Genomic DNA, 24872 nt, shown 5'->3' with positions numbered 1-24872 from the left:
ATACTTCCTGCATGGCTACTGGCCAATCAGCATTTTATTAAAAATAATGCAAGTGACAGGATAAAAAGATCATTGTCCCACAGCACTTGTTAGCCACTGTGTCGGCCCTGGGAACAACAGAGGATTGTAACAGCTGAGCCCTTAGAGTTAGGGTTTTTGTTTGTTTGTTTGTTTGTTTGTTTGGTTGGTTGGTTTTTCCAGACAGGGTTTTTTCTATTACAGTCCTAGCTGTCCTGGAACTGGAGTTAGTTTTTAAAGTAGAATTCTGCATTGTGTCACATTGATGGTAAAAGTCCATTCCTTTCTTCCTCTTTGCCGTGGAGATCAAAACCTAAACCCCAGACATAGCTTGTAGGTCCTCCTGTTGTGTTCTGACTGGCCTGCCTCCTTCTGCTAGCTTGCTGGCACTTCGGGTTTTCCTCTTAGTCCCGTATAAACTGACCATTCACTCATATGAACTTCCCTTCTGCCTGGAATTCCTCTTCCTGCACTTCCTCCTGTCGGCGTCCCAGCACCTCTCATTCTCCTTCAGCCTCCCTCTCAGCCTCACATTACATTCTCCAGATTGTGTTCTCTTTATACTGTTTGGCCCTCCAGTATCACCTTGATAGCCAGGTGAATTCTGCTGATTGTTTTTGTGCTTTTTATCTTGGTATTTATTTCCTTTGACCAAATACTGGGTGCATAAATTTGTGGAGCATTAGTCTTAGTTCCCCATGGGTTCCCAGTGTTTTGTACATAGTGAACACAGCTGTGTAATTGTAATTCTGTCTCACTTATGGAAGAAGCATAATTTCTTCATGAAAGAATTAATTCCATTATTAAATGTGCTGTTATTTTGCTATTTGTCTTGGATGTTTCTCCGTGAATTCTATATGTATTTATTTTCTGGATCTATATATATTAAATATGTGAGACATTTTATATAAGGTTTATTCTAAAGTTACTGAATGGGCTTTTAGGAACACCAGGTAAATCTGGAAAAGATAGAATATGTGATATTGAAGTGGTATTTGATTTCGGCAGCGAATGCCCTAGATTTATTGCTTATTTGTACATAATTATTGGAAGTCTTTGCCTTCCTCTCATTAGTAATAGGGTGGGCAAACGTTTTCTGTCATGGGCTGGTAGTGTCATAGGCTCATGGTGATTGAATTGAGATTATGCTAGATTAAAACTAATCTTGCTGCATTGTCTCTGGTGCTGTAGGTTGGAGCATGTCAGCAGAGAAGCAGCCATGTGTGACACCAAATGTCTACTCCAATGCAGGGGATTCATGGACACCAACACATATTTTCACATATTGAAGTGTTGGGTTTTTTTTTTTTCTGGATTTCTTCTGCCCCAGCTATTTCAAAATGTGTATCTTTCAATATTTTGGTGAAGTCCAGACCTGGCCAGTGCACCCTGTGCCACATGTGCTGACCCTCTGCCGGAATACAGAAACAGTGGACCGTAATATAAAGAACTCAATTGTGCAAAGAAATATTGAGAACAATTTTCAGATTTCTGTTGCCTTTTATTTTCCCTTTCCGAGGCAGATTCTCATCACATAGCCCAGTCTGGCCTCATACCTGTAGGTCTCTTGTTTAGCCTCCCAAGTGCAGGGCAGCTATATGCTGCCTTGTTGGCTACTTGCTTTGTATAGCAGGGAAATAATTAGATGCTTTTGTTGTCATTGTGTGTTTGCTTTGTGAGACAAGATTTACAGCGCTGGCATGCTTGAATTTGTGGTAAGCCTCCTATCTCAGCATCTGTTCAGGGCTGGATTATATAGACTGAGCCTATACCTGGCTTAACCTGCTTTTCAGGAGTGAATTCCTCCGATATTTGGGCCCAGGCCTTCTATTATTTGCTCCTGGATCCTGAAGTTTAATCGTAGACTCTTAAATTCCCATTAAGAGTGATCATCTTAACCAGAAGTTAGAAAACAGTCATTTCCTGTGTTATTGGAAGTTTGTCTGCTGCCCTCATTTAAACTTCTCTTTCACTGTGTTTGTCAGTATGTGTTTCCTCTTATTCCTGACAACATGGATCTTAGCAAGGGTTAGCAGGATACAATTTAGCATTGGCACCGATTATAAACCATTGAAACAATGTGGAGAGATTTGCTGCTTTAGCCGTGATCTGTACCTGTGACTTCCTAGCATCTTTCTTGTTCGTATGTTCATCCTAGTCGTCCTTTCTGACATTATCATTCCCACTGATAGAGAATGTGCCTGAAGTCAGTGGTTGGGGGTCCTGTGAATTCTTGGTGGAACTCAGTTTCTTTACCTGGGTCCAAATGCTTATTTTAGAGTCTTCGTATTTTGTGTACTTCTGATTTTTATGACTTGTTAGGTGAAGCAGTTTATGATTATTTGTGGTTTGGCAAGATAGAGGACTCCTGTTAGGCTCATGGTGATTCAATTGAGATTATGGTAGATTAAAACTAATGAAGAATGAGATTAAAAGCATATGCTATGTTAATATTGTCATTTTCATAATATTATCAGGTATGAAATGTTCAAGTTTAAGGTAGCATAGACCCTTTAGTGGATCTTCATTACACAGTGAACCATCAGCAGCATGTCCTCAAAGGTTGTGGGTTTACACCTTCCCAGTGGGTACTTGGGCTCAGAACTTCTGCTAACTCAAGATGTCATCTTAGTTGTCTGCTCATCAGTGTGCATGTGTGCACCTAAGTGTGTGTGGTATTTGTTAATGCATATATTGTACATAATTGTGCAAGTTGCCATCATGTGAGTGTGTATACATCTGAGGACAGTGTTGGGTGTCTTCTCTTAATCAGTTTACTTTTTTATTTTATTAATTTTTTTCATATATTTTTATCATCTTCTTTCCCCTCCCTCAAACCCCCATCTTCTCTCCTCCCTCTCCACCCAACTTCTTCCATGTGCTCTTGAATGCTTGTGTGCTCACTTTCCCTCTCTGATTCTGTCTCTCTCTTACACACACACACACACACACACAAAACAATAAGACAAAAATATTGAAACAAAAAAACCTGCCTGCCTGCAAATAAAATGGAATCCATTGTGTTGGGCAACTGCTCCTGGACACGAGTCTGCCTTGGAGTTTGTTTGGCGTCAGTATCTCTGACTCTTATTTGTGAATGTTCCACATAGATCCCTAAGCCCTGAGGGAAAGGGAATTGATGAAGACATCCCATTTAGAGTTAGGTGCTCTAAAATCTCTACATTGTCCACTTATAGGTCTCTGTTTCTGTTTCATTTCCTATCTGCTGCAAAAAGCAGCTTCTCTGATGAGGGCTGAGTGAAGCACCCATCTATGAGTATAGCAATGTATGTTATTAGGAGTCGTTTTGATTGCTTTGTTTAGTAGAATAGTAGTATAGTAGTAGATATTCCCAAAGGACCTATAGTCTCTCTAGTCTCAGGTTCTTGGCTACTTTAGCAGTTTCAGGTATGGGTTCTTAAATCCAATACAATACGAAAGTGATTGGTTATTTGTATAGCATTTGTTCCACTATCCACCTTTTGTTGTTGTTGTTTTTGTTTCTGTGTTCAGAGATAGTTTTGTTTTTTTTTTTTTCCTGTGTAACAACAGTCTTAGCTGTCCTGGTACTAGCTCTATAGATCAGCCTAGCCTCAAACTCACAGAGATCTATCTGCCACTGCCTCCTAAATGCTGGGATTAATTAAGGCATGTGCTACCATGCCCAAGTTTCTTTATTTCATTTTATTTTATTTTTTTGAAACATGGTTTCATTGAACCTGTAGCTCATGGATTAGGTAAGGCTGAACAGTCAGTGAACTTTGAGGTATCCACCAGTGGCACCAGCCCCTCCCACCATCACCACCTGAGATTATAGGAATGCTTTCTAGTGCTTTTATTACATGGGGTTTGAGGATTAAACTCAGTTTCTCAAGTATTGAGGCCAAGGGTCAATGTAAGATGTCTTCTTCCACCTCATTGTTTTGTGGCTGAACCATATAGCCAGACTGGCTGACCAATGAGCTCATGAGATCTTGTTGCTTCTACCTTGCCACCCTCTTCCCCTGAGGTTACAGGTGTATGCCCCACATCCAGGCTTTACACAAGTAATCAGGTCTTTATGTTTATGTGATAGACAACTTTAGTGTCTGATCCATTTGTCTATCTGCCTTTCTTATGATGCTTGTTTCTAGATCTGTTAGGGGTTAGCATGCATGCTTGCCCATGCCAGAGACTTGGGATCTGTTTCCCATCTATGGCACAATCAGAGTGTATACACACCTATCACCCTAACTGGAAGTTGAGACGTGGACTGCTTGAGTTCAGGACTTTATAACCAACTTCGGCAGTATACCAAGAGTTTGTTTCCAATTCATACTGTTTTAAAGTCCTTAGTCACAGAGTTCTTTGTGCTAGAGAGATTTACTGTTTACTGCCTTGAGCTGTTTATTCCTATTTTGTTAACTTGGGTTTTAGTTCCTGATCTTCAGGGCAGTTGAAGTAGTGGGTATTTTCTTTCTTTCAGATAATCAACACATTGTGCAAAACTTTCTTCCCTGTGTAGTAAATTGCTTAATAAGCACCAAATAACTTGTTGTCTTTCCTTTTCTCCTTATCTGCTTTTAGACCATAGAATTGAACAAAATCAACATTTTTAGTTTTGCTTTGAGGCCTTCCTAATTTCTTATTTAACATAATGTTTTCCCTGAAAATAAGAATTCTGGACGATTGTGGTAGTTGGCATTTATTTCTCTGTAGTTTAAAATAAAAATAGTGACTTTGTATCTTTCAATATAATTTTTGTAGCCATCATTGATAAATAATTGTGCAGTGTGAACAGTTTCATGGCCTAATACATGTGCAAAATTATAGCATCATCTCCTTTTTTATATTTTCCCCTTACACATATAGCTATATATAGACAGTATCTAATCATTTGTTACCTATTTTAAACAATGTTTTCCATTTATATTTCCTTTAGGAAGTTTTAAGGCACACATTGAACTGAAAATATTTTTTACTAGCCCTCACATTTGAGTGGCCCTGTTGCCCTAACCATCCTCCTATCTTAATCTGTGGCAGTCCTTGTAGAATTCAGTTTATGATACTGGGCTGTCAGAAATGGGCCTTAGCTCTCCAAGGAGAGACACTGCTTTCTTTTGTGGCTTTCGTGTGACCCTCAGGCCCCAATGGGGTACAGATGAGTGTGTCTGTACTTTCTTGTTAATTCTGTTCCCTCTAAGTTGCACAATGACTGTAGCTTCCTCGACTTGCTTGCTCCAATTTTGATAGGCGTTTTTTAGTCCCAGATAGAGAATGGCATAGTGCAAAATGAGAGTATCTCATCATCCTGAGAAGCCAGAGACTTTACTTAGGTTTCAGATTCTTTGAAGCGTCTCCAAAGCTGCAGCTATTGCGATGGTGGAAGTGCCTTGAGCTGCTTTGCCCATTAATGTTCGTCTGAGATCTCAGTGGCATTGATAGTACACTTTATTTGAGTCAGTTACTAGGTTTAAAAGTCTTCATGTTCTTGGTTTGCCCTGCTTTGGGCACATGAAGTGAAGCTGACCAAAACTTTTAGTTAGTCTGGGAGGACGTTAAGATCTGTTCCACTGTGGCATCCTGTTCCATTGGCAGCCATTACTGCTAGAAGTCAGTGAGTGCTTGAAAGGAACCCTGGAGTGGATGTGCGGATGCCTGTGCTGTCTGCTCTTGCTGTGGTTAATAGTAATCATCTCTTTTCCTCCCCTCCCTGCCCTTGCTTTTATTCAATTGCCCTGTGTTACCTCCCCACCCTGCTTTTCTTTTAATTTTGTGACCTCTTCCTCTCTGTGTCTCCCCTCCTTGCTTGAGTTCCATGTTGCTAGTTTTTATGTTCATGCGCTCATTATCACCCTTTTTTGTACTTCAAATCCCAGCAGCTGCCCAGCCAGGTCCCCGAGCACAGCCCTGTGGTATATGGGACTGTGGAGAGCGCTCATCTTGCTGCCAGCACCCCTGTCACTGCAGCTAGCGACCAGAAGCAAGGTTTGTGTATGACTGTTTCCTCCCTTTATCTTTAGTTTCTTTTATTAAGTATATTGATCTTGGTGTTTAATCAGATACCTGAGAATTACTCAGATACCTGCTCAGTAGCAAATCTAAGATGGAAAGTATACTTTTAGGAAACTAGGGGGAAGGATCTTACATTGCACCTGCCTCGCGCTTGGTATCTATGTGTAAGTAACTGCCTAGCTTGTTTGCATTTTTTTTTAAACAAAGTTTGTGTGGGAGATTAATGAAAGCATTTCTCTCTATATATATTACTTTACAAAAACAGCACAAATTCATATGTTTATCATTTTTAGGGGATGTTGCTATTTCTTATAGAAGATAACATATCTCTAGGGCACCAAACCCCATTAGAGAACAAGCAATTGGAGCTCTGGAAGCAGACACAGGCAGCTGTGACGTCCTGCTAAAGCCTCTCACCTGCACTTTCCACTTTCTTCACTGGTGGGCAAATCTCCCACCTGCTTGGTAAATGATGCAGGAACCCTACTGTGGCGCTCTGACCAGGGGCAGGAGCTGCCAGCTGTTTGTTAAGAACAAATATAGTATTTTTTGGGACAGAAACATGAACGTTAAATGAAATTTTCTCTTTCCTGAGAACTAGATCTTAGCTGTACCTTCGCTGAAGTCAGCACTAGTTCTCAGGAGGGAGCAGGGAGCATGTTCTCTCTTCTTGCTTCACTCTCCAGTGAGTAGAGACCATTCTGTGCTGACCGCCTTCATCCAAGTCTCTTCTACTAGAGCTAGTTAATTTTAAATATTTTTATTTGTTTTTGTTTTTTTTGTTTTTTGAGACAGGGTTTTTCTGTGGCTTTGGAGCCTGTCCTGGAACTAGCTCTGTAGACCAGGCTGGTCTCGAACTCACAGAGATCCGCCTGCCTCTGCCTCCCGAGTGCTGGGATTAAAGGAGTGCGCCACCATCGCCCGGCTTAAATATATTTTTTAAACATAATTGTGTAAAAGATACTTGGGATTGTCCTTAAGATAAAAATACTTTAACAGGAGCTAGAGAGATGGCTCAGAGGTTAAGAGCACTGGTTGCTCTTCCAGAGGACTTGAGTTCAATTCCTAACAACCACATGATAACCCACAAACATTTGTTATGAGATCTGGTGCCCTCTTCTGGAATACAGGCATATATACAAGCAGAACAGTGTATTCATAATAAATAAATAAATCTTAAAAAAAAAGAAATATTTTGCACTCGGGAGGCAGAGGCAGGTGGATCTCTGTTAGTTCGAGACCAGCCTGGTCTACAAGAGCTAGTTCCAGGACAGGCTCCAAAACCACAGAGAAACCCTGTCTCGAAAAACCAAAAAAAGAAAGAAATATTTTAACAGATATTTTTAATTTTAGCATGGTTCCATTTTTATTTTTTAAGAGGGGTTGTTTCACAAATTAATTACACAAAAGTTTGAAACGTGGACTTTTAAATTGATCTAATTTGTGGTGTTTTTTTCCCATTTGTTGGTGGGTTTATTTAAATAGTCTTCACACCGTAGCTTGGGCTAGCCTAGAACTTGCCTCTGTAGTGCAAGATGCCTTTAAACCCTGAGTCTCCTGCCTCAGGCTTCTGAGTGCTAGGATAGGCACGTCTCTGGTTCAGAGTTTATCAACAAGATGAAAAGATAATGTGAAATACAAGACACAACACACACCCGTGAGTATTGACAAGTGGCATTAAAACTTTCATAAGATTTTAACCCAAAAAGAAATAAACCCTTAGGTGGCATGCTTCGGAAGGCTGTCGGGTACATCACTGGCAGAACTATATAAGGCTCATGGGAGCTTGATGCTGAATTGTAGCAGAGGCTGTTGTTAGTTGAGGGAAACTATTTTTTTGTCTCAAAAACTTCAAACAGGGTCTGGTTTGAAGCTCAGATTGTTTGGGAATGAGATATAATTCAAACTGATGTCAGACTGTGGTCCTGTTGGCTCTAGGGTGCTAGGATTTTGTAGCCGTGTGCTGCCACAGCTGGCTGCGAAACACTAGCAGCAAACATCTTGCTTGATTTTTTTTTTTTTTTTTTACATTTAATAACAATTACTTTTTAGGAGCTTTGCTTTAAAATTTTAGTGCACTCTTGTACAAATGTAATCTATTCTTTTTAGAATTATGCTGGCCAAATTAAGCGTGTCCCTACACAAGTCTGTTAAATACATCTTCCTTGCATACTTCGACTTCAGGAAGGTTTTCGATAGCATTTGGAGGAAAGGACTTTGGGAAACAAAGAGATTCTATAGGTACCCAGAGACAATTATAAGAATACTAGAAAATGCCTATAAAGATACCTTTGCATCCATTAAAGTCTAGAGAACCAAGTGGTCAGTTTAAGACTATCGTAGGAGTGTTGCAGGGATGCATCCTCACCACTGCTCTTTACTGTATCCCTGGAAATAATAATAGCAGGAATTAATAATAGCCCAGGAGAATGAGGAGACAGGTGTGCATTAGGTGGTGAGCAAATCAATAACTCACATTTCGCCGATGATAAAGCTCTACTTGCTGAAAGTCCCAATGAGCTGCAGGCCATGGTAAATAGAGTGGTGGAAGTAAGTTAAAACCTTGTATGAAAGTAAACATTGAAAAGACCGAGATACATCCCATGGGAAGGGCACACAAGGATTTTAACATTGTAATAAAAAGACTGTTTGCTTGAGGTTCTATCTGGGAGGAAACATCAGTTCAAAGGAGGGAATTATTTCAAATGTTAAGAGATGGATAGGGATAGGGAGGGCTTCATTCCAGGCACTAGAAAAGGTTTGGTCAGCAAGAGACATAACAACAACAACAACAAGATTACAAGAATATGAGACACTTGTCTTCAGCTGTCTTCTTTACAACTCGAAACCTGGACAATGAAACGCTCCTCAGATAGCACCTGAATGTGCTTGAGATGGCATGTCTCGGGGATTCTAAGCATCACATGAAGAGACAGGCTACACAATGATGACTTTAAGTAACATCTCCATCTGTAGAAGGAAGGGACTTCCAACGGCGCTTGAGGTGAATGACGGCAGATACCCGAAGATTGCGCTGCTTGGAGGGAGTACACAGGATAAGATAAAGAGGAAGGCCCAAAAAACGCTGGATAGATAGCATAAAAGAAAGACTGTGGAACACCTGGAGAACCTCCATAAACGGGTTGCCCGTGCATGCGTAAGCATTGCAGGGGCATAAATAAAGAGGATGCTTACTTCGTCCACAGCTGCACTCAGCTATAAACCATCCACAGCACGCTGAATAATGATCATCTGGACCGTCCTAGAAACAGCATTACATGTAGTTGTTCAAGGAAAAGGAATGCTAAGTTTTTAAAAATACATGTTTTTGACATTTTTAAGAAGGGAAGATGTAAAATCCCCTCAGGTTTCGTATTTTGCTTTGTTTCGTTTGCTTAGAGGAAATTTGAATTAAATTAAATTAAAGCCTTTTGATCTGACTTGATATAGATATGGGTGGACTGGCAAATGTTTGAAACTGCCCTGAAAGTCAGAGACCCGCCTGCCTGTGCCTCCCAAGTGCTGGAATTAAAGGCATGCGCCACCACCACCTGGAGAAGGAAGTATGGAGGAATGCACTCATTTACTTAAAAGAGTTGTAAGTTGACACACAGCTTTGGGCAGAAGCAGGCAGATTTCTGTCTTGGAGGCCAGCCTTTTATACATACGTAGTCCCAGGCTTGGGGCTGCACAGGGAGACTGCATTGTCACTGTTCTTACCAATGGACATGCCACTACCGAGGGTTTACACTGGGTAACAGAATGTCCCATCTCACTGCTTTTATTTTTAATGAGCCTTTCCACCCTGTTTGGAAAAATGGGCTTTTCAAATCAAATTTAAACAATTTGCTAGTCAAACAATTGTCTCTATCCTGGTAGATGCATTTAAGAAATAAAGAACAATGTATGCAGGCTGTTGAACTCAGTTTCTGCTAGGCGTTTAATAAATGCCAACTGCCATTAGTAATCTGGTCTCTCAGAATTCTTTTACATGAGCAGCTGAATGGCTAACAAGTCAAATGTTACAGACAGATGGAATAGTTCACATTTGTTTCTAAGGAGAAAAACTATTAAATGCATTAAGATATTTATCAGTGTTTCTCTCTGACAGTACGCATACTAGGGCACTTTCTGTTTCCTGAGGGAGATGCTTCCTTTAGTCAGGTGTGTTGAAACAAGGGTAAAACACTCTCTACAGTCTGTCGAAATGATTTTTGGAGACATTCCCTTTGCATTCAGAAACTGTATGCACTTACTCAGCTGTTAGCTCTGTTGGGCTCTGTTAGCATTCAGGGCAGGTCTGTTCCTCAGGTGGAGGATGCTTGTTATTCTTGGTCTCTGCCTAATAAATGAACATGGCACCTTTTTAGCGATCACAAAATGGGAGTTACTCAGAGCTGTAATAAATGTATATCTGTTAAACAAGGTGCACAGAGAGCGCACACATATAATGAACGCTTATGGTTCCCGTGTATTTTTGGTTTCTGCCCTGATAGCTTAATCTGAGAGATTTGACAGTGAGCACTTACTGTTCTTACTTTACAGTTATGAGACTCTTATAGATGCCTTAGCTTCCATGCCTGTCACTTAAGTGAATTCCAAAGCTGTGAATGCATTGACCTTAGCGTGGTAATATGTTCTGTTTTGATATGGGTAGCCATGGTCTCATTCACAGACATCACTGCCATGTAGTCACGTTTGGGATACAGCATTGAAAGGAAAATCTCTTAGCCTTCTCTTACAAGAAAGCTGGAAGTTTAAGGAAGCCCACATGGCAGTGTCAGGGAGCTGCTCTCCCTTTGATTCTCAAGGCATTGGCTTGGCAAGAGATAGTCAACGTTGATTAGCATTTCTTTTTGTTGTACTTGTGGTACTTTTATGGTTTTCATTTCCTCCTGTCTTGATCTTACTTTTTCTCTACACAGATTGTTTTTATATATTTCCCGCATAGAGATGTCCAGTGTTCTTTTTCTCAGATTGATTTATGTGATCGTTAACTTTGGAACTGCTTATTTAAACAATTGATTCTGTTTCCACACTGCTGTTGTTTTGGTTAGAAGCTGTTCTGAGAAATGGAAGTGAGTTTTGAAACTATCTTCCGTGTTCAGGTGCTTGATGTCATTGGTCATTAAAATGGAGTTTATAACAAGTTCTTAATTATTTGTCTTTAAATTGGTATGGCCAGACAGTTGTGTGCTTTTAATAGTCACAGGGAATAAAATACAGAAAAGATAAAAGCTTTACTGTAAAAAGTGGTTGAACTTGGCTGGATAGGGTGGCACATGCCTATAATCCCAGCATTCCATAGGCAAGAGGATCATGAGCACAGGGTACCTAGTAAGACTGTGTCACAATGGGAAAGATTTAACTTTAGTTTTTATGATTCTTCCTCGTGTGCTCGTTTGTGACTCATCATTTGGGGACCTGATTCCCTCTCTTCCTTGAAAATAAGTGTCTTGTGACCTGGAGACGAAGCACTAACTAGTAAGCGTGGCTAGAAACAAACAGGACAGTATTTTTGGAGTCTAATACTTTAGTCTCTGTTTTGCTGCCTGTGAACTTGGTCAAAGGTGGTACTGTGTCATCTGTGATTCAAAATCATTCTTAAAATTCTTTATTTCTTTTTCCTCAGAAGAAAAACCAAAACCAGATCCAGTGTTCCAGTCTCCTTCCACAGTCCTTCGGCTTGTCCTTAGTGGGGAGAAGAAAGAGCAAGCAGGCCAAGTGCCTGAGACTACTGCAGGAGGGCCTACCCCAGAGCCTCCTCGGATTTCATCACCTGCCACCCTTCCTCCACTTCCTTCCCCCACTTCCGCTGCCCTGAGCAGCCAGCCACTATTCACTACTGTTCTCCAGGACAAATGTGAACACCCTCCCTCAAAAGAAGATGCACTTCCTGTACCCAGCCCCACATCTTGCACAGCTACATCAGCCCCTTTGCTAACAGATGACAATGATATATGCAAGAACCCCTGTAGTGTAGCACCTCACAATCTTGAGCTGATTTCTAGTACTAATCTAATTAATGAAATGAATGGAGTTGGTGAAAAATTGTCAGCCAAGGAAAGCATTGTGGACATGGTAAAACAGGAAGTGCTGCCATTGACTCTTGAATTGGAGATTCTGCAATATCCCCAGGAAGAAATGAAAGTGGAGTGTACTGCAACTCCTGTTACCCCTTCCATGCTGCCTTCCTTTTCACCAGCTCCTCCAACTCCCCCAACTTCTCCTCCTTGCACTCCTGTCATTTCTGCCTGCTCTGCTCGTTCTCCTGTTGCTGCCACTGTGGTCCAGAGAGTTGCTGAAGAGGGAGAGAACATAAGAACTTGCCTTGGCGAGGATGGAAATGAGACTCTGAACAAAACGGAGGCAAAAGTAGTTGGGAAAGCAGAAGAGATTGTGGATTCTCAGAACTTAAATTCAAGAAGGAGCCCTGCCCCAGGTAAGCTGGTCTGCCCTTAATGATTTTATGCTTGCTGACCATGAAGAAGAGGCAGTGATGGAGTTATTTTTTAATTGGCTACTTTCCTTGACTTCTAGAAACATCGAATGAATGCAGAAATTCCTAGTCTGATTTCTTCAGTGGTATGCTTGTTTTTTAGTACAGCCTGCAAAAGAGTTACTCCATTGTCTAAAAATGCAAATGAGAGTTCCCAAATACACTAATTGCCTCCAAGGTATATGTCTCTATACATGTTGAGTTGTTGTTGTTCTGTTTTGTTTTTAAACTCATTTCCTCAAGAGTTTCGTTCTGTTACTTTGAAGCTGGCATGGAAACCAGCGTGGTCTGTAGCTCCCAATCCTGTCTTCTCGACCAGTCCACAACTAAATGTCTGCCATGAAGAGCTGTTGAGGGAAAGAGCCCTCAGGACACCACAGGTTACAGCTGCTTCGTTTGTTAGATACTTAAATCTTTCTCTTTTTCTTTTCTAAGTTTCACTGGCTTTGAGTGATAGTGTGCACCTGTAATTGTAGCACTCAGGAATCGGGGCAGGAGGTCCGGTCACCCTCTTACTTGAGGCTACCCTCTCTACAAAGTGACTTCTGGCCTATCAGGACGGAATACCACTCCTGCCTTAAGTTTTTCTATATTTGTTTTTATTCTGAAACTCTTACAGTCTTCACCAACTCTTTTTTAATGTAGTATCACCTAGGTCTGATGATTGGATTTAATTTTTATCAATTAAAAAATGTTAAGATTACTTTATGAGTATAAGGTCTGCCTGCATATATGTATGTGTGCCACATGCATGCATGTGATGAGATGATGTCACCGAGTCACAGATGGTTGTGAACTGCCATGTAGATGCAGCCAATCCTCCTTACCACTGAGACATTTCTCCAGCCTGAAATTTTTATCAAACACTAAAGTTTCCCTGGCACTTCCCACTTGACTGGCAGCTCAGAATATATAAGTGCTGACTTATCTGAGTCGCACAATCATCCTCTGCAGCACTTCCCTAGGCTGTGTGGTTTGTGCTCTGTGCACTTGGCAGTTGAACCACTTTCTTTAGAACATTGGGTTCATATGGGCTATGAATATGCCCTGTGGTTGATAGGTACTTCTTTTGGTTATCAGCAATTCTCAGTGCTGAAAAGTCAGGTGTCACTTGGTTTGTTCTGACTGATTAATAGATAAATTTGGTAAAAGTGGACCTTGTACTTTATTGCATTGTTCCAGGTGGGGGTCCTAGGTGCATCAGGATGCTGCAGTTGTGCATAATTGGGGTTAAAGAATGACTGCCCACATAAAGTGAAAATTGTTTGTGTCCGTCTTTCTAGACTCAAACAAGTGTCAGAGAGTAGCCAGATGTTTTTTGCTGATTGAACTTGATCACCAGACCCTTTGCTAATTGGGTATTCCTTTGTGGTCTTGGGAATCTTTATGCTGGCTTTTGGCTTTTTGAGACAGTGTCTCATGAAGCCCAAACTGCCCTCAGACTCATTGTGTAATTGATGATGACTTTATAAACTCCTGATCCTCCTGCCACAGATCTATTGCTATTATACCTTCTTCTAGACAGTCTAATTTCTTTGTCTTTAAATGATGCCCAGCTTTCCACTGCTGTCTTCACCCTGTACAGAAGCCACAGCACTGTTTCTAAGGATTTTAAAGCACAAACATGTTTCTTTTAGTATATGATTAAATACAGCTTCTCTTGGTTTTGATTAAACTTCAGCAGTAATGTGTGGAGGTAAATAACAGAAACACCTGAGCCATAGCCTTTTTCATTCCTTTGCCCTGAGTTTGTGTTTCTTCATTCAGCAAATTGTTAAAGTAACGTGTGTTGACAGAGGTTTCTGTCCCGCCCAGTCCTGTAGCCGTTTGTCCCAATGAATTACACAGAGGTCTACTACATTAATTATAAACTGTTTGGCCTATTAGTTCTGGCTTCCTATTAACTAATTCTTACATCTTAAATTGACCCATTATTCTTGCCTGTGTTAGCCACATGGCTTGGTACCTTTACCAGTGAAGTGTTCTCATCTTGCTTCCTCTATGTCTGTAGACTGAGCTTTCTCTTCCCAGAATTCTGTTCTCATTGCCCTATCTCTATTTCCTGCCGAGTCGCCCCGCTTATACTTCCTACCTGGCTACTGGCCAATCAGTGTTTTATTAAAATACAAGTGACAAATCTTTACTAAGTACAAGACCATTGTCCCACAGCAAAAGTGTGTTACTTCTCAGTGTATGCCTGCTGAGCGGTCTGTCAGTTATTTGATAATACCTCAGTGACATCACAAGGAACAAGTGAAATTGATACCTTTTCGGAAAAAATTGGAAACAAGACACTGAAACACTTTACTGTTGGCTGGCTTGAAACTATTATGTAGGCCAAACTGGCTTTGAACTCACAGAGATCTGCCTGCCTCTGCTTCCTAAGTGCTTTGATCAAAGCTGTGTGCACCACCAGGACCAGGACTGAAAAATCTTGCATTGCAACATCTTCTAGAATATTCCCTATGGAGATGTGACTTTGATTAAAGGTTTTTGTACACATTATGTCATTTTAACATTACAATAAGCACAGTAAGCTGGCTTACTTCAGAAGAAACCAGACCTTTGAAAATGTTTTCATTTTCATAAAACATAGTTTCATTTCTAGGAAATATCCAGAACAAAGTGGAATGCTTGTCAGGGGTTGGGAAAGCGAACAGCTGGACAGGAACTCTAATGTTTTAGGGGAGCAATTGCTTGGCAGTTTGGGAAATAGGTTGCTATAGTTACATCATTATTGACTACCTGAAGTACAGCCCCAGATTTTATGGTTCCCAAACAATTTTTACTGGTACTAGTTCCATCTCACTAAGTCTGAGAGCCTTGTCTTGAGGTAGCTGCTGAGTATTCTAAAGCCACCAACACTCAGTGACATCACAAATGAGGAACCTGGATGGGCCAGGAAAGCAGCCTTGGAAGTGGTCCTTGTGCTCAAACCCAGAAAGGCAGTGTTTGGAGAAATAATGCCCAGCTTCCTGTTGCATGCAATGGGTCCTTGTGTCGTTTTGCTTTTGTTGAGCCATTTTCTCTTGAGCCAGCTCCCTCTTCAGCCTTTATTACTTTCCATGTATGCATCTGCTGATCATCCCTGCATTCCACATATCTTCCTTAGAGTATGTTATTGTATTCCTCTGTGACCGAGAACCTGTGTCCAAACTTCTCTTTCCCCCCCTTTTTTCTTCGCAGACATGTATGTTTTTTTTTTGTTTTTTTGGTTTTTCGAGACAGGGTTTCTCTGTAGCTTTGGAGCCTGTCCTGGAACTAGCTCTGTAGACCAGGCTGGTCTCGAACTCACAGAGATCCTCCTGCCTCTGCCTCCCGAGTGCTGGGATTAAAGGCGTGCGCCACCATCGTCTGGCCAGACATGTATTTTCTTGAAATGTATTTTCGCAGAAAAATCTTCCGTATAAAATATGCCAGAGCCTCAAGGATGTTAGTAACCATGTTGCCTACCTTCCACCCAACTATTTTGTATAATTGGTTTCACATGTATATATTCTTAGTTATGTGTGTGTACATACATAATTTTTATATTTTTATTCTCTATTTTGTCATATTTGATTTATATATTTGATTTAGAGTGAATAGGAGAGAGAAGTCAGGGGACAACTTTCCATGAGTTGGTTCTCTCCTATCACTATGGGTTTAGTGGCTCAAGCTCAAGTCAGCAGGCTTCACTGCAAGCCCCTCAGGTCAGATTTTCATATAAATAGATTGCAGAAAATGTTTACTTTCTTAGATTCATAATTTAATACTGTTGGTTTAACAATCATTTGAGCAGCTCTAATTGCATTAAGTGGTGCTGACATTCTCTGCATGTCTAGTGACGGAGCACAGGCCTCCTGACAGCTGTTGGCACGTGTTCTTGTTGTTAGGTGCTGGGATGGACCTGGAGTCCTGTGTATGCAGTCATGTGCTTGCCTCCCGAGTAGTGCCTCTGGCCTCGGTGTTTAGTTTTAAATAAGTTAGAATACCTTTTTGGTTACATCTTCTTACTCACAGTTTAGAGCAGGGGGAAAAATACTCAAATTTTGTATTGTCAGAAAATACCAAGAATCCTGGTGGCTTAATTATGACCATTATTAAATCCTCATTCATGTCACTTTATAGTATATCTGGGATTAAACTGAGTAATTACCTCATTTTATTTTTTTAGGTGATTTTCATTTGCATGTAACATATTAATCTTCTGACCTTTGACCTCCAGAAGAGACTGGCGTTCCTTTCCTCTGAGTGGTTTTCTGTAGAGACAAGTGTGTAAATTCCAGGAAGGACAAGGTGAAGAGCCACAGGAGTGGTAGCCACCACTGGGATGTTTCGGGCTTGTGAAGCTTCGTTTGACTGAAGGTCTTTGCAGCCTCCACGTTGTAGGCCCCAGAACTTAGATGAGAAATGGGACATTTTTCCATGTTCCCAGGAATCCTCTCGTTCAGAGATGAAGAGCATTGTAGAGGGAAAGCTAGTTATTTGTCTTGGAGTCTCTTCTCTGAGTTATAAGTTGGTGCTGTCAAGATCCATGTATCTGCATCTGTACTAGATTTACCTTAAGCTGCAGTCAGTTTGATGATGGTAAAAGAAGCACAAAAGTACTTAGTCGAAGAATCTGTGAAGTCCTATAATAATATGTAGACTTTGCCAAATGTCTTGCTGCTATGATCTGTGTTCTCACTGGTGACAAAGTCACTCAATGGGCTGCTCTTTGCTAAGTGTGCTGGAGCAAACTTTTCTTTTGCTTATTGATTTGACATACGTGTATCAGCCAACAGACAAAACATTCCTCACTCTGTTCTCCTTTGCTGCACTTCCTGTCCCACCTTCCACAAGTTACAGAGCTGAAGAGACGAAGTTCAGTTGGAATTCTAAGGAACTTTCACAGGAGCAAAGCAAAGTTGTGAGATACATGGGAAGGACAAGGGTTTGTAGTTAAAACCTTTGGGCTTCCTTCTCATGCCATCTTTTACTTCCTAGGTTATTCTTTGTGCAATATAGTTTCCATACTCTAAAACTGCGCTGAACAAATTCTAGCTGGGTGGCACAAAGGCTTAAGCAGCCACTGCCCTAGATGTGCTTTTGATTGTTGGTTTATTTGTTACTGCATCTTCGGTAAGCGTCTGTATTAGACGTGATCAATAAAATAAATCCTTTTCCATTAAAATGCTTAAACTCATATAACACACTTAACCTGCATGTAAGTCTTTATGAAGAATAGCAAGGACACAATGAAGTGTGGTGAACATTTTGGCACAATAGAGCAGAAAATGGATCTGATACCAAATAGAAGCTAAATTTTGAGCTTATGTGAAGGGTCTTGAAGAGGGGTCCTAAGTCAAGTACCTTGGTGGTTTCACTTTTGTATAAGTAAATTCATTTCATGCCGGGCGGTGGTGGCGCATGCCTTTAATCCCAGCACTCGGGAGGCAGAGGCAGGCGGATCTCTGTGAGTTCGAGACCAGCCTGGTCTACAGAGCTAGTTCCAGAACAGGCTCCAAAGCCACAGAGAAACTCTGTCTCGAAAAATCAAAAAAAAAAAAAAGTAAATTCATTTCAGAATTAATTCCTTTAAAACTGTAAAAACTACAAGAGGCCAGTCATCTGAAATTGTTACTTGAAACAGTCCTAAGATGGAGAGCAGAACATGGTGCCTGGTAGTAATGTAGGCTGAAGGACTTCGTGATTAAACTCTGCGAATGTCACAGCTAATTCTGAGGATAGAGATGAATAAGGACATTGAACTCAGACAGTTCAGACACCCAAACAGATGCAGGCACCATAGATTGAGAGGACATTGTGTGAAATGAAAAGTTAATGCCAATCTCAGCCATGTAGCCAACAGAGTCTGGGGAAACAGCCAGAATTGCCAGACAGATAGACCGAATGGGCTGAATGAAGCAAGAGAGAGGCTCAGAAACCTGTGTGAGTTCCTCATGCTGCTGCTGTCCCAGGCTGCAGGTCATAGAGACACACTCAGATGCAGCAGTAACCAGCTGCTCATGCTGGAGTCCAGTTTGATGATGGGTGGCTAACTGCTACAGTGGCAGTCCTATGGCCCTATCATGGCCTGGAGCCCAGCAACTGTGCTTTGGGCACACTTCTAGAAAGTCCATGCTGAGCTGGCGCGGCATTTCTGCTATCAGTCCTCTCTGAGCATGTACCAGTGGCCTCCGGCCTCCTTTCTTCTGTCTTTTTATTCTGTTCAGTCACATGATGTGAGCCCTCTAACTGCTTATTCTGTGTCAAAATTACATTAACCTTTTGGCCTTTATATTTGCTTTATAAATAAATTGCCCTACACAATTTTTGATCAGAGGAAAAATGAGATTGTTTATACATTTAATTTTTCTTTATAAGTAAGTACATTTGCGATTTCATATGGAGTAATTTTAAATTGGCTAAATACAAATTGTACACATTTTCATCACTACATCAGTTACCTAAAACAACAACACGTTTGGATGAACCACACGGCCTGTTTCCAGGAGCACCAGGAAGGCAGACTGTTTGAAATGGATGTTAATGCAGCAGTTGTGGCAATTCAGGGACATGAGCTTTCCATGACAGATTGATGAGTTCCAAAGCGGCACCCCCAGAGTACGAGCAAGGGCGCTGGTACAAAACACACCTGGTTTATCATCAAGTCCTCAAGGTAGGGACTTTGAGGATAAATGGAAGCAAAGGTAAACCTGAGACCACCTGGGTTTGGTCAGAACAGATAAAATAGAAAAAAAAAAGAGAATCTGATGATTTCTGCTGTAAGAGCTGAACCGTGTATACTGTCAATGGCTCATTGCGCTTAGAATTCTAATTTAGTTCTCAATAAAAAAATAGCTGAATTCAATCATAATTGTGCAAGGGTGAGTGAAATGCCTCAGTGTAAGCCTGGAGATCTGAGTTAGAGCCGCAGAACCCACACAGTAGGCTAAGAGAGAATCACACAGGCAACTGATTAAATAATTTTAAAGTTATTAACTTTGTGTTCTTGGAAATAGAAATCATGTTTCTCTGTCTGTTCCACACATTTTTGTAGCCGTTCTGTGGGACACACCCAGTTCCCACACCTTGATAAGTTGGTTTCTCTTTGTTTTTCATGTACCTAAATCCCTCCTCCCAAAATAAGGAATAAGCTGTCTGATCATCTACTAATGAAAATTAGGACAAAAATTTCTTTTCTTTTTTGAACCAGATTCTCACATGAACTCACTGTGTAAGTGAAGGCTAGTTTTTATTTAGTTGATAGACTGACAAGTTCCTTCTCTATACTCCACTGAATGCTGGAATTAACAATGTGTACCATCAGATATCAAATAGTGTCTACCTGAGTTTTATTGGGAGTTTTCAGGTATTTTAGTACTTTGTTAAAATGTTAAACAGTTGGTCAATATTGTGTCAATCACATGCCCCCTTTTTCAGTTTTGTGTCATGACAGTTGTCTCCAGAAGGGTAGCTGACACCCGTTACAGTACACCATATCATGTCCATTCTGATGTCCATCAGGGTAGCCCTGTCAACAACAGAAACGAACCTACTATTGGGCTTCCCCTAGGAAGGTTTGTTAATATCCTTTCTTTTTGATCTCAGAATCTGTAACTAGAACAGAATAGTAGCTCGCCCACCCAGCAGTTTTTCTGGGAGATGTGCTTCCTGGCTTAGATGCAGGATTTCAGTGTAGCCTGAGTTGGCTTTGGGCTTGCTCTCCTCAGCCTTCTAAGTGTTGCAGTTAAATATGGCATGGCCTCCCCTGGCTTTTTCAGGGGCCATGTCTTCCCCCCCAGTTGTCTCTGCCGTGTGTAGGACAGAAGCACTTGGCCTTCTCAGTTTCCCTGATGGCATAGTTTTCAAAGGTAGCACATACTCACTAGAGAAACCTGAATAAAGTTATAGCTAGTAGAATTGAGTATTTTGTCCTGCCAAAAAGGACTTCAGTAGACAAGAAATAAAAATTACCTATACAGAACAGTTGCCAGTGAAAAGAAAATCAAACTAAGATTTCATAGGAGATATAAATAATAAATTGTCTTACTCCTTAAGGGAAATAAATGAATTGCATATTTGATATTTGACATAACTAGTAAATTTATAGAAAAAGGATGTAGTTATAAAAATAGGAAAGATTATCATCCTCCCTCCTCCCTCCCAATAAAATATCTCTATCTCTAGCTGTCCAGAACTGTTCTACTAGCCTTAACCTACAGATCTGCCTGCATTTGCCTCCAGAGTGCTGCTATTAACCATGCCCGGTGCCCTCATTTTCTAATATTTTTTATTTAGTAACTTATTTATGGAATACCTGTGAGAACAGAAGAAAAAGAAGCATCATATGTGAGCTAGAATATAAATTTTGGTGAAAATATGTGACAATATAGTAAATATATAAGGGGAAAGCTATGTTTAATTTTGTTGCTACATTCTCAGGAGTAACAGTATCATTGGAGGAGTATTTGTGTGCATCTGTGCACGTGCATGTAGTTTGTATGTGGCTTTGTAGCAAGAAAAACATCAACCCAGAAAGTCTTGAAGAAAGATGGTGTATACAGCTTGGACAGTGGTGGCGCATTCCTTTAATTCCAGCACTTGGGAGGCAGAGGCAGGCAGATCTATGTGAGTTCGAGGCCAGCCTGGTCTACAAGAACTAGTTCAGGACAGGCACCAAAGCTACAGAGAAACGCTGTCTCCGAAAAAAAAAAAAAAAAGGCTGGTGTATACAAAAGAGGGATCAGATACCTCTCTCAGAGCTGGGATTGCAGATGTTTGTGCTGTGCCTGGCCTGATATATAGATTTTGAGATCTAAACTCAGTGCTGCAGGTTTACAAAAGGAAGTGTTCTTAACCACCAAGTTGTCTCTCCAGCCCCAGGGGGCATTTTCTTAAGTGAACAGGAAGCTTGCACAGTCATTATTGCAGTGTGTAAATGTGCTTGTCTGTTTTGATTATGTGGAGGAGTCTTGGCAGGAAGATAATTAAATACAACCAAGACTTCTATACTGTAGACCAAGTTCACCGTTGGCAGGATTGGGTGTTAGTTGGGATAGTCATTACTGTTATGGTTATTTGTTCTAGTTGACATTTTTGTCATTTAATAAAGATTATTTATTTATTTATTTATTTATTTATTTATTTATTTATTTATTTATTTATTTATTATGTATGCAATGTTCTGTCTGCACACCAGAAGAGGGCACCAGATCTCATCATAGATGGTTGTGAGCCACCATGGGGTTGTGGTTGTCGGGAATTAAATTCAGGACCTCTGGAAGAACAGCCAGTACTTTTAATCGCTGAGCCATCTTACCAGCCATTACAACAAAAATATTAAAGCAACAAAAATCAAAAGAAATTGGACCAAGGTGTCTGGGTGCCTACTACTTGATGCACAGACTCTTTCTTTTCATAAAAGGAAATCCACTGTCTGTGAGCATGCTGTTAGGTTGCATGCATTCAATGTTTTATGAACCACTCAGACTCCCCGAACACTGTCATTTGAAATACAGCTGTGATATGATGGTTTACATAAAACTACTTCATGTATTTAATTTTCACAACCAATTACTCTTGTTAGGCAATCTAACATCAAGAACATGGCCATATTTATTAACTTGACGTGCTTGCTTGCCCAGAAGACCCAAGTTTCGATCCCAAACAAGCCAGGCATCCCAGAGATGCCTACAACTCTAGCTCCAAGGAATTCAGCCACCTGTTGTCGCATGACCCTGTACACAACAGGCACAAACACACAAATGAAAATATTTCTTTTAGCTAGATGATGGTGTATTATGCCTTTAATCCCAGCAGTTGGGAGGCAGAGGTGGATAGATCTCTGAGTTTGAGGCCAGCCTGGTGTATAGAGCAAGTTCCAGGACAGCCAGGGCCACACAGAAAAACCCTGTCCTTGGGGTGGGGGTGGGGGGATGCTGCTTCTTTACATTTCATAAATCCCTGCAGTTTCAGCTTTATTAACATTTTTAATTCTGAAAGTTATCTATGATGTTAGGTATGTTAGTAATCAAGGCCCTATGTCCATTTACCTCATAGTGTACTACATGTTTCAGGATTTGCTAATTTCTTCTCATTGCCCTAGCACCGTAACCCAGTCTCTGAGGTGAGACGTCAGTGATTCCATGCATGTGCCTCCATGCCTGACTGTGGGTCCTTTACTCACGTTAGCCCTGCACGGGCATGATTAGCAGGGCTATATGCAAAGTCTTCACGTCAGATATTGTTAAGTTTCTCATTCCATTCTTCTTGTTTGGTTGTTTGCTCTTTGGTTGGTTTGTTGGTTTAGTTTATTTTGATTTTTTTAAGTTCTGAGTTTTTTGTTTGTTTGTTTTGTTTTGTTTCCTGTGTGTGTATTTGTATATAAGCAAATACCCTGCTTTACCGCAGAGAGTTCCTGGTCACTTTAATCTACATAGCAGGAACTTGCCTAGTTTAAAAAAAAAAAAGTAAGATAAGACCTAGTTGATTTTCATTCAGTTGAAGCTTAACTGACATATGGTAATTTGGGGGCTTCTCATCTTCAGGATAGTGTTTTTTTACTTATGTAAGTCACTGTTTCAGCAGTGTTTTAAAGTATAATGTGTAAGTCTCCTACCTTTTATCATGTCAGAAACTCTACTTGTGCATGCCTGTGTGGGTACAGGTAGGTACATGTACATGCCAGTACCATTGGAGCTTGAGTTTAAATGCATTTGCGTGATACATGTAGGCAGACTTTACCTCTCCTGCCTGCTAGCTCCCAAATAACCACACAGAGATTAATTATGAAAGCTTGGCCCAAAAACTTAGACTTGTTTCTAACTAGCTTTTATAATTAAACCCATTTCTGTCTATTTACTCTCTGCCTCATGGGTTTCTTCCTTTATTCTTTCCATGTTGCTTTCCTGCTTCCTCTATGTCTGGCCTCTGCCCTTCTTTCCTGTGTTCTCTCTGCCCTGAAAATCTTGCCTGGCTATTCACCATTTAGCTTTCTATTAAACCAATCACAATAAAATATCTTCACATAAAGGGATATTCCACATTTCCCCATTTTATCTAATTAAAGAGGAAAGGTTTTAACTCTTTGCATAATAAAACTATAAATAATTATAACAATTATCAGGTCAGAATTATATTTACGATGTTCAGTCCATTTGTATTTGTCAGTTTTGAAGAAAATATTACACTCTTTATCCTGTTTTGGTGAATTCAAAGTTTTGCACCTAGTTTACCTTCTATTATTATCATTACTAAAGAAAACTATATGTATAGCTATCTAGTCTTCCATTCGACCAAAGACCTCAGAAGGATATACTATTACCTGTGTGAACAGAAAGTGCACTGCAAGCCACTTTCAAAACCACATAAATATTTGGCTGATGGGACAGTCACCCAGTGTTTCTCAATAATGTTGGGGCATATATCTTTAGCCTACAGGCTTATGATATCTGACATACTTTTCTGTGAAACAGGAATTTTTGAAGGACTGTCCTACTCTGTCTTAGCAAAGTTTGGCAGTCTCTTTCTTTGGTGTTCTGCTTGTCCAATTTGAAAACTGTCAGCCTTCCGAGGCAAGGGCAGTTTTTTGCCTGAAAGGATGGATTTTTGCCATAATGAAAGAAACTCCATATGGAGGTTTTTTGAAATCCATCATTCTTTTATGACTTAGATTGGTGCCTCCAGGAGCATACATGTCTCATTGTCAAGAAAAGCCTGTTATTAAAGCATTTTAAATGCCCTATTCTATAGGCCTTTGAAGTGATTGTAGATTACCTATCTATATCTCTATATAACCTTGAAAACATACCTAACATGACTACAAGTTTGATAGTTTTAGATCACTAACTACTAACCTGTATTTATTATCCTAAATATCTTTCAATGCCTAAAACATTGCATAACCTTTTAAAAGGAACTACATAGGTACAATACCTTAAAGAAGAATATATATATATATAAAATACAGAATACAAAATAACCTGGAACCAAATAGAAAACCCGGATATCAATCCACACATCTTCGAATACCTGATCATTGATAAAGAAGCAAAAAAATATCAAATGGAAAAAAGAAAGCATATTTAACAAGTGGTGCTGGCATAACTGGATATCAACATGTAGAAGGATGAAAATAGACCCATATCTGTCACCATGCACAAAACTCCAGTCCAAATGGATCAAAGACCTCAACATAAAGCCAGCCACAGTGAACTTTATAGAAGAGAAAGTGGAGCTGGGCGGTGGTGGCGCACACCTTTAATCCCAGCACTTGGGAGGCAGAGGCAGGCAGATCTCTGTGTGAGGCCAGCCTGGTCTACAAGAGCTAGTTCTGGGACGGGCTCCAAAGCCACAGAGAAACCTGTCTCGAAAAACCAAAAAAAAAAAAAAAAAG

The 24872-nt window shown here is 40.4% G+C and overlaps 1 protein-coding gene across 21 annotated transcripts in view; it reads left to right on the top strand.

Annotated features, from left to right (window-relative positions):
- The window catches only part of Eif4g3 (eukaryotic translation initiation factor 4 gamma 3), a 229712-nt gene that overhangs the window by 124820 nt on the left and 80020 nt on the right, over positions 1–24872 (top strand). For 18 of the 21 annotated variants that reach the window (XM_026782044.1, XM_026782040.1, XM_026782043.1 and 15 more), the window contains 2 exons: positions 5877–5985; positions 11645–12454. In XM_026782044.1, the coding sequence (XP_026637845.1) occupies positions 5877–5985; positions 11645–12454 (919 nt within the window). The remainder of the gene's footprint in view (positions 1–5876; positions 5986–11644; positions 12455–24872) is intronic. The other 3 variants (XM_026782045.1, XM_013348370.2, XM_013348385.2) reach the window with 1 other exon arrangement.

The sequence above is a fragment of the Microtus ochrogaster genome, chromosome 10, assembly GCF_000317375.1.
Source record: "Microtus ochrogaster isolate Prairie Vole_2 chromosome 10, MicOch1.0, whole genome shotgun sequence".
Classification (NCBI taxonomy): Eukaryota; Metazoa; Chordata; class Mammalia; order Rodentia; family Cricetidae; genus Microtus; species Microtus ochrogaster.
The sequence above is the reverse complement of the archived record's forward strand: the minus strand, read 5'-3'. Positions and strand labels throughout refer to the sequence as shown.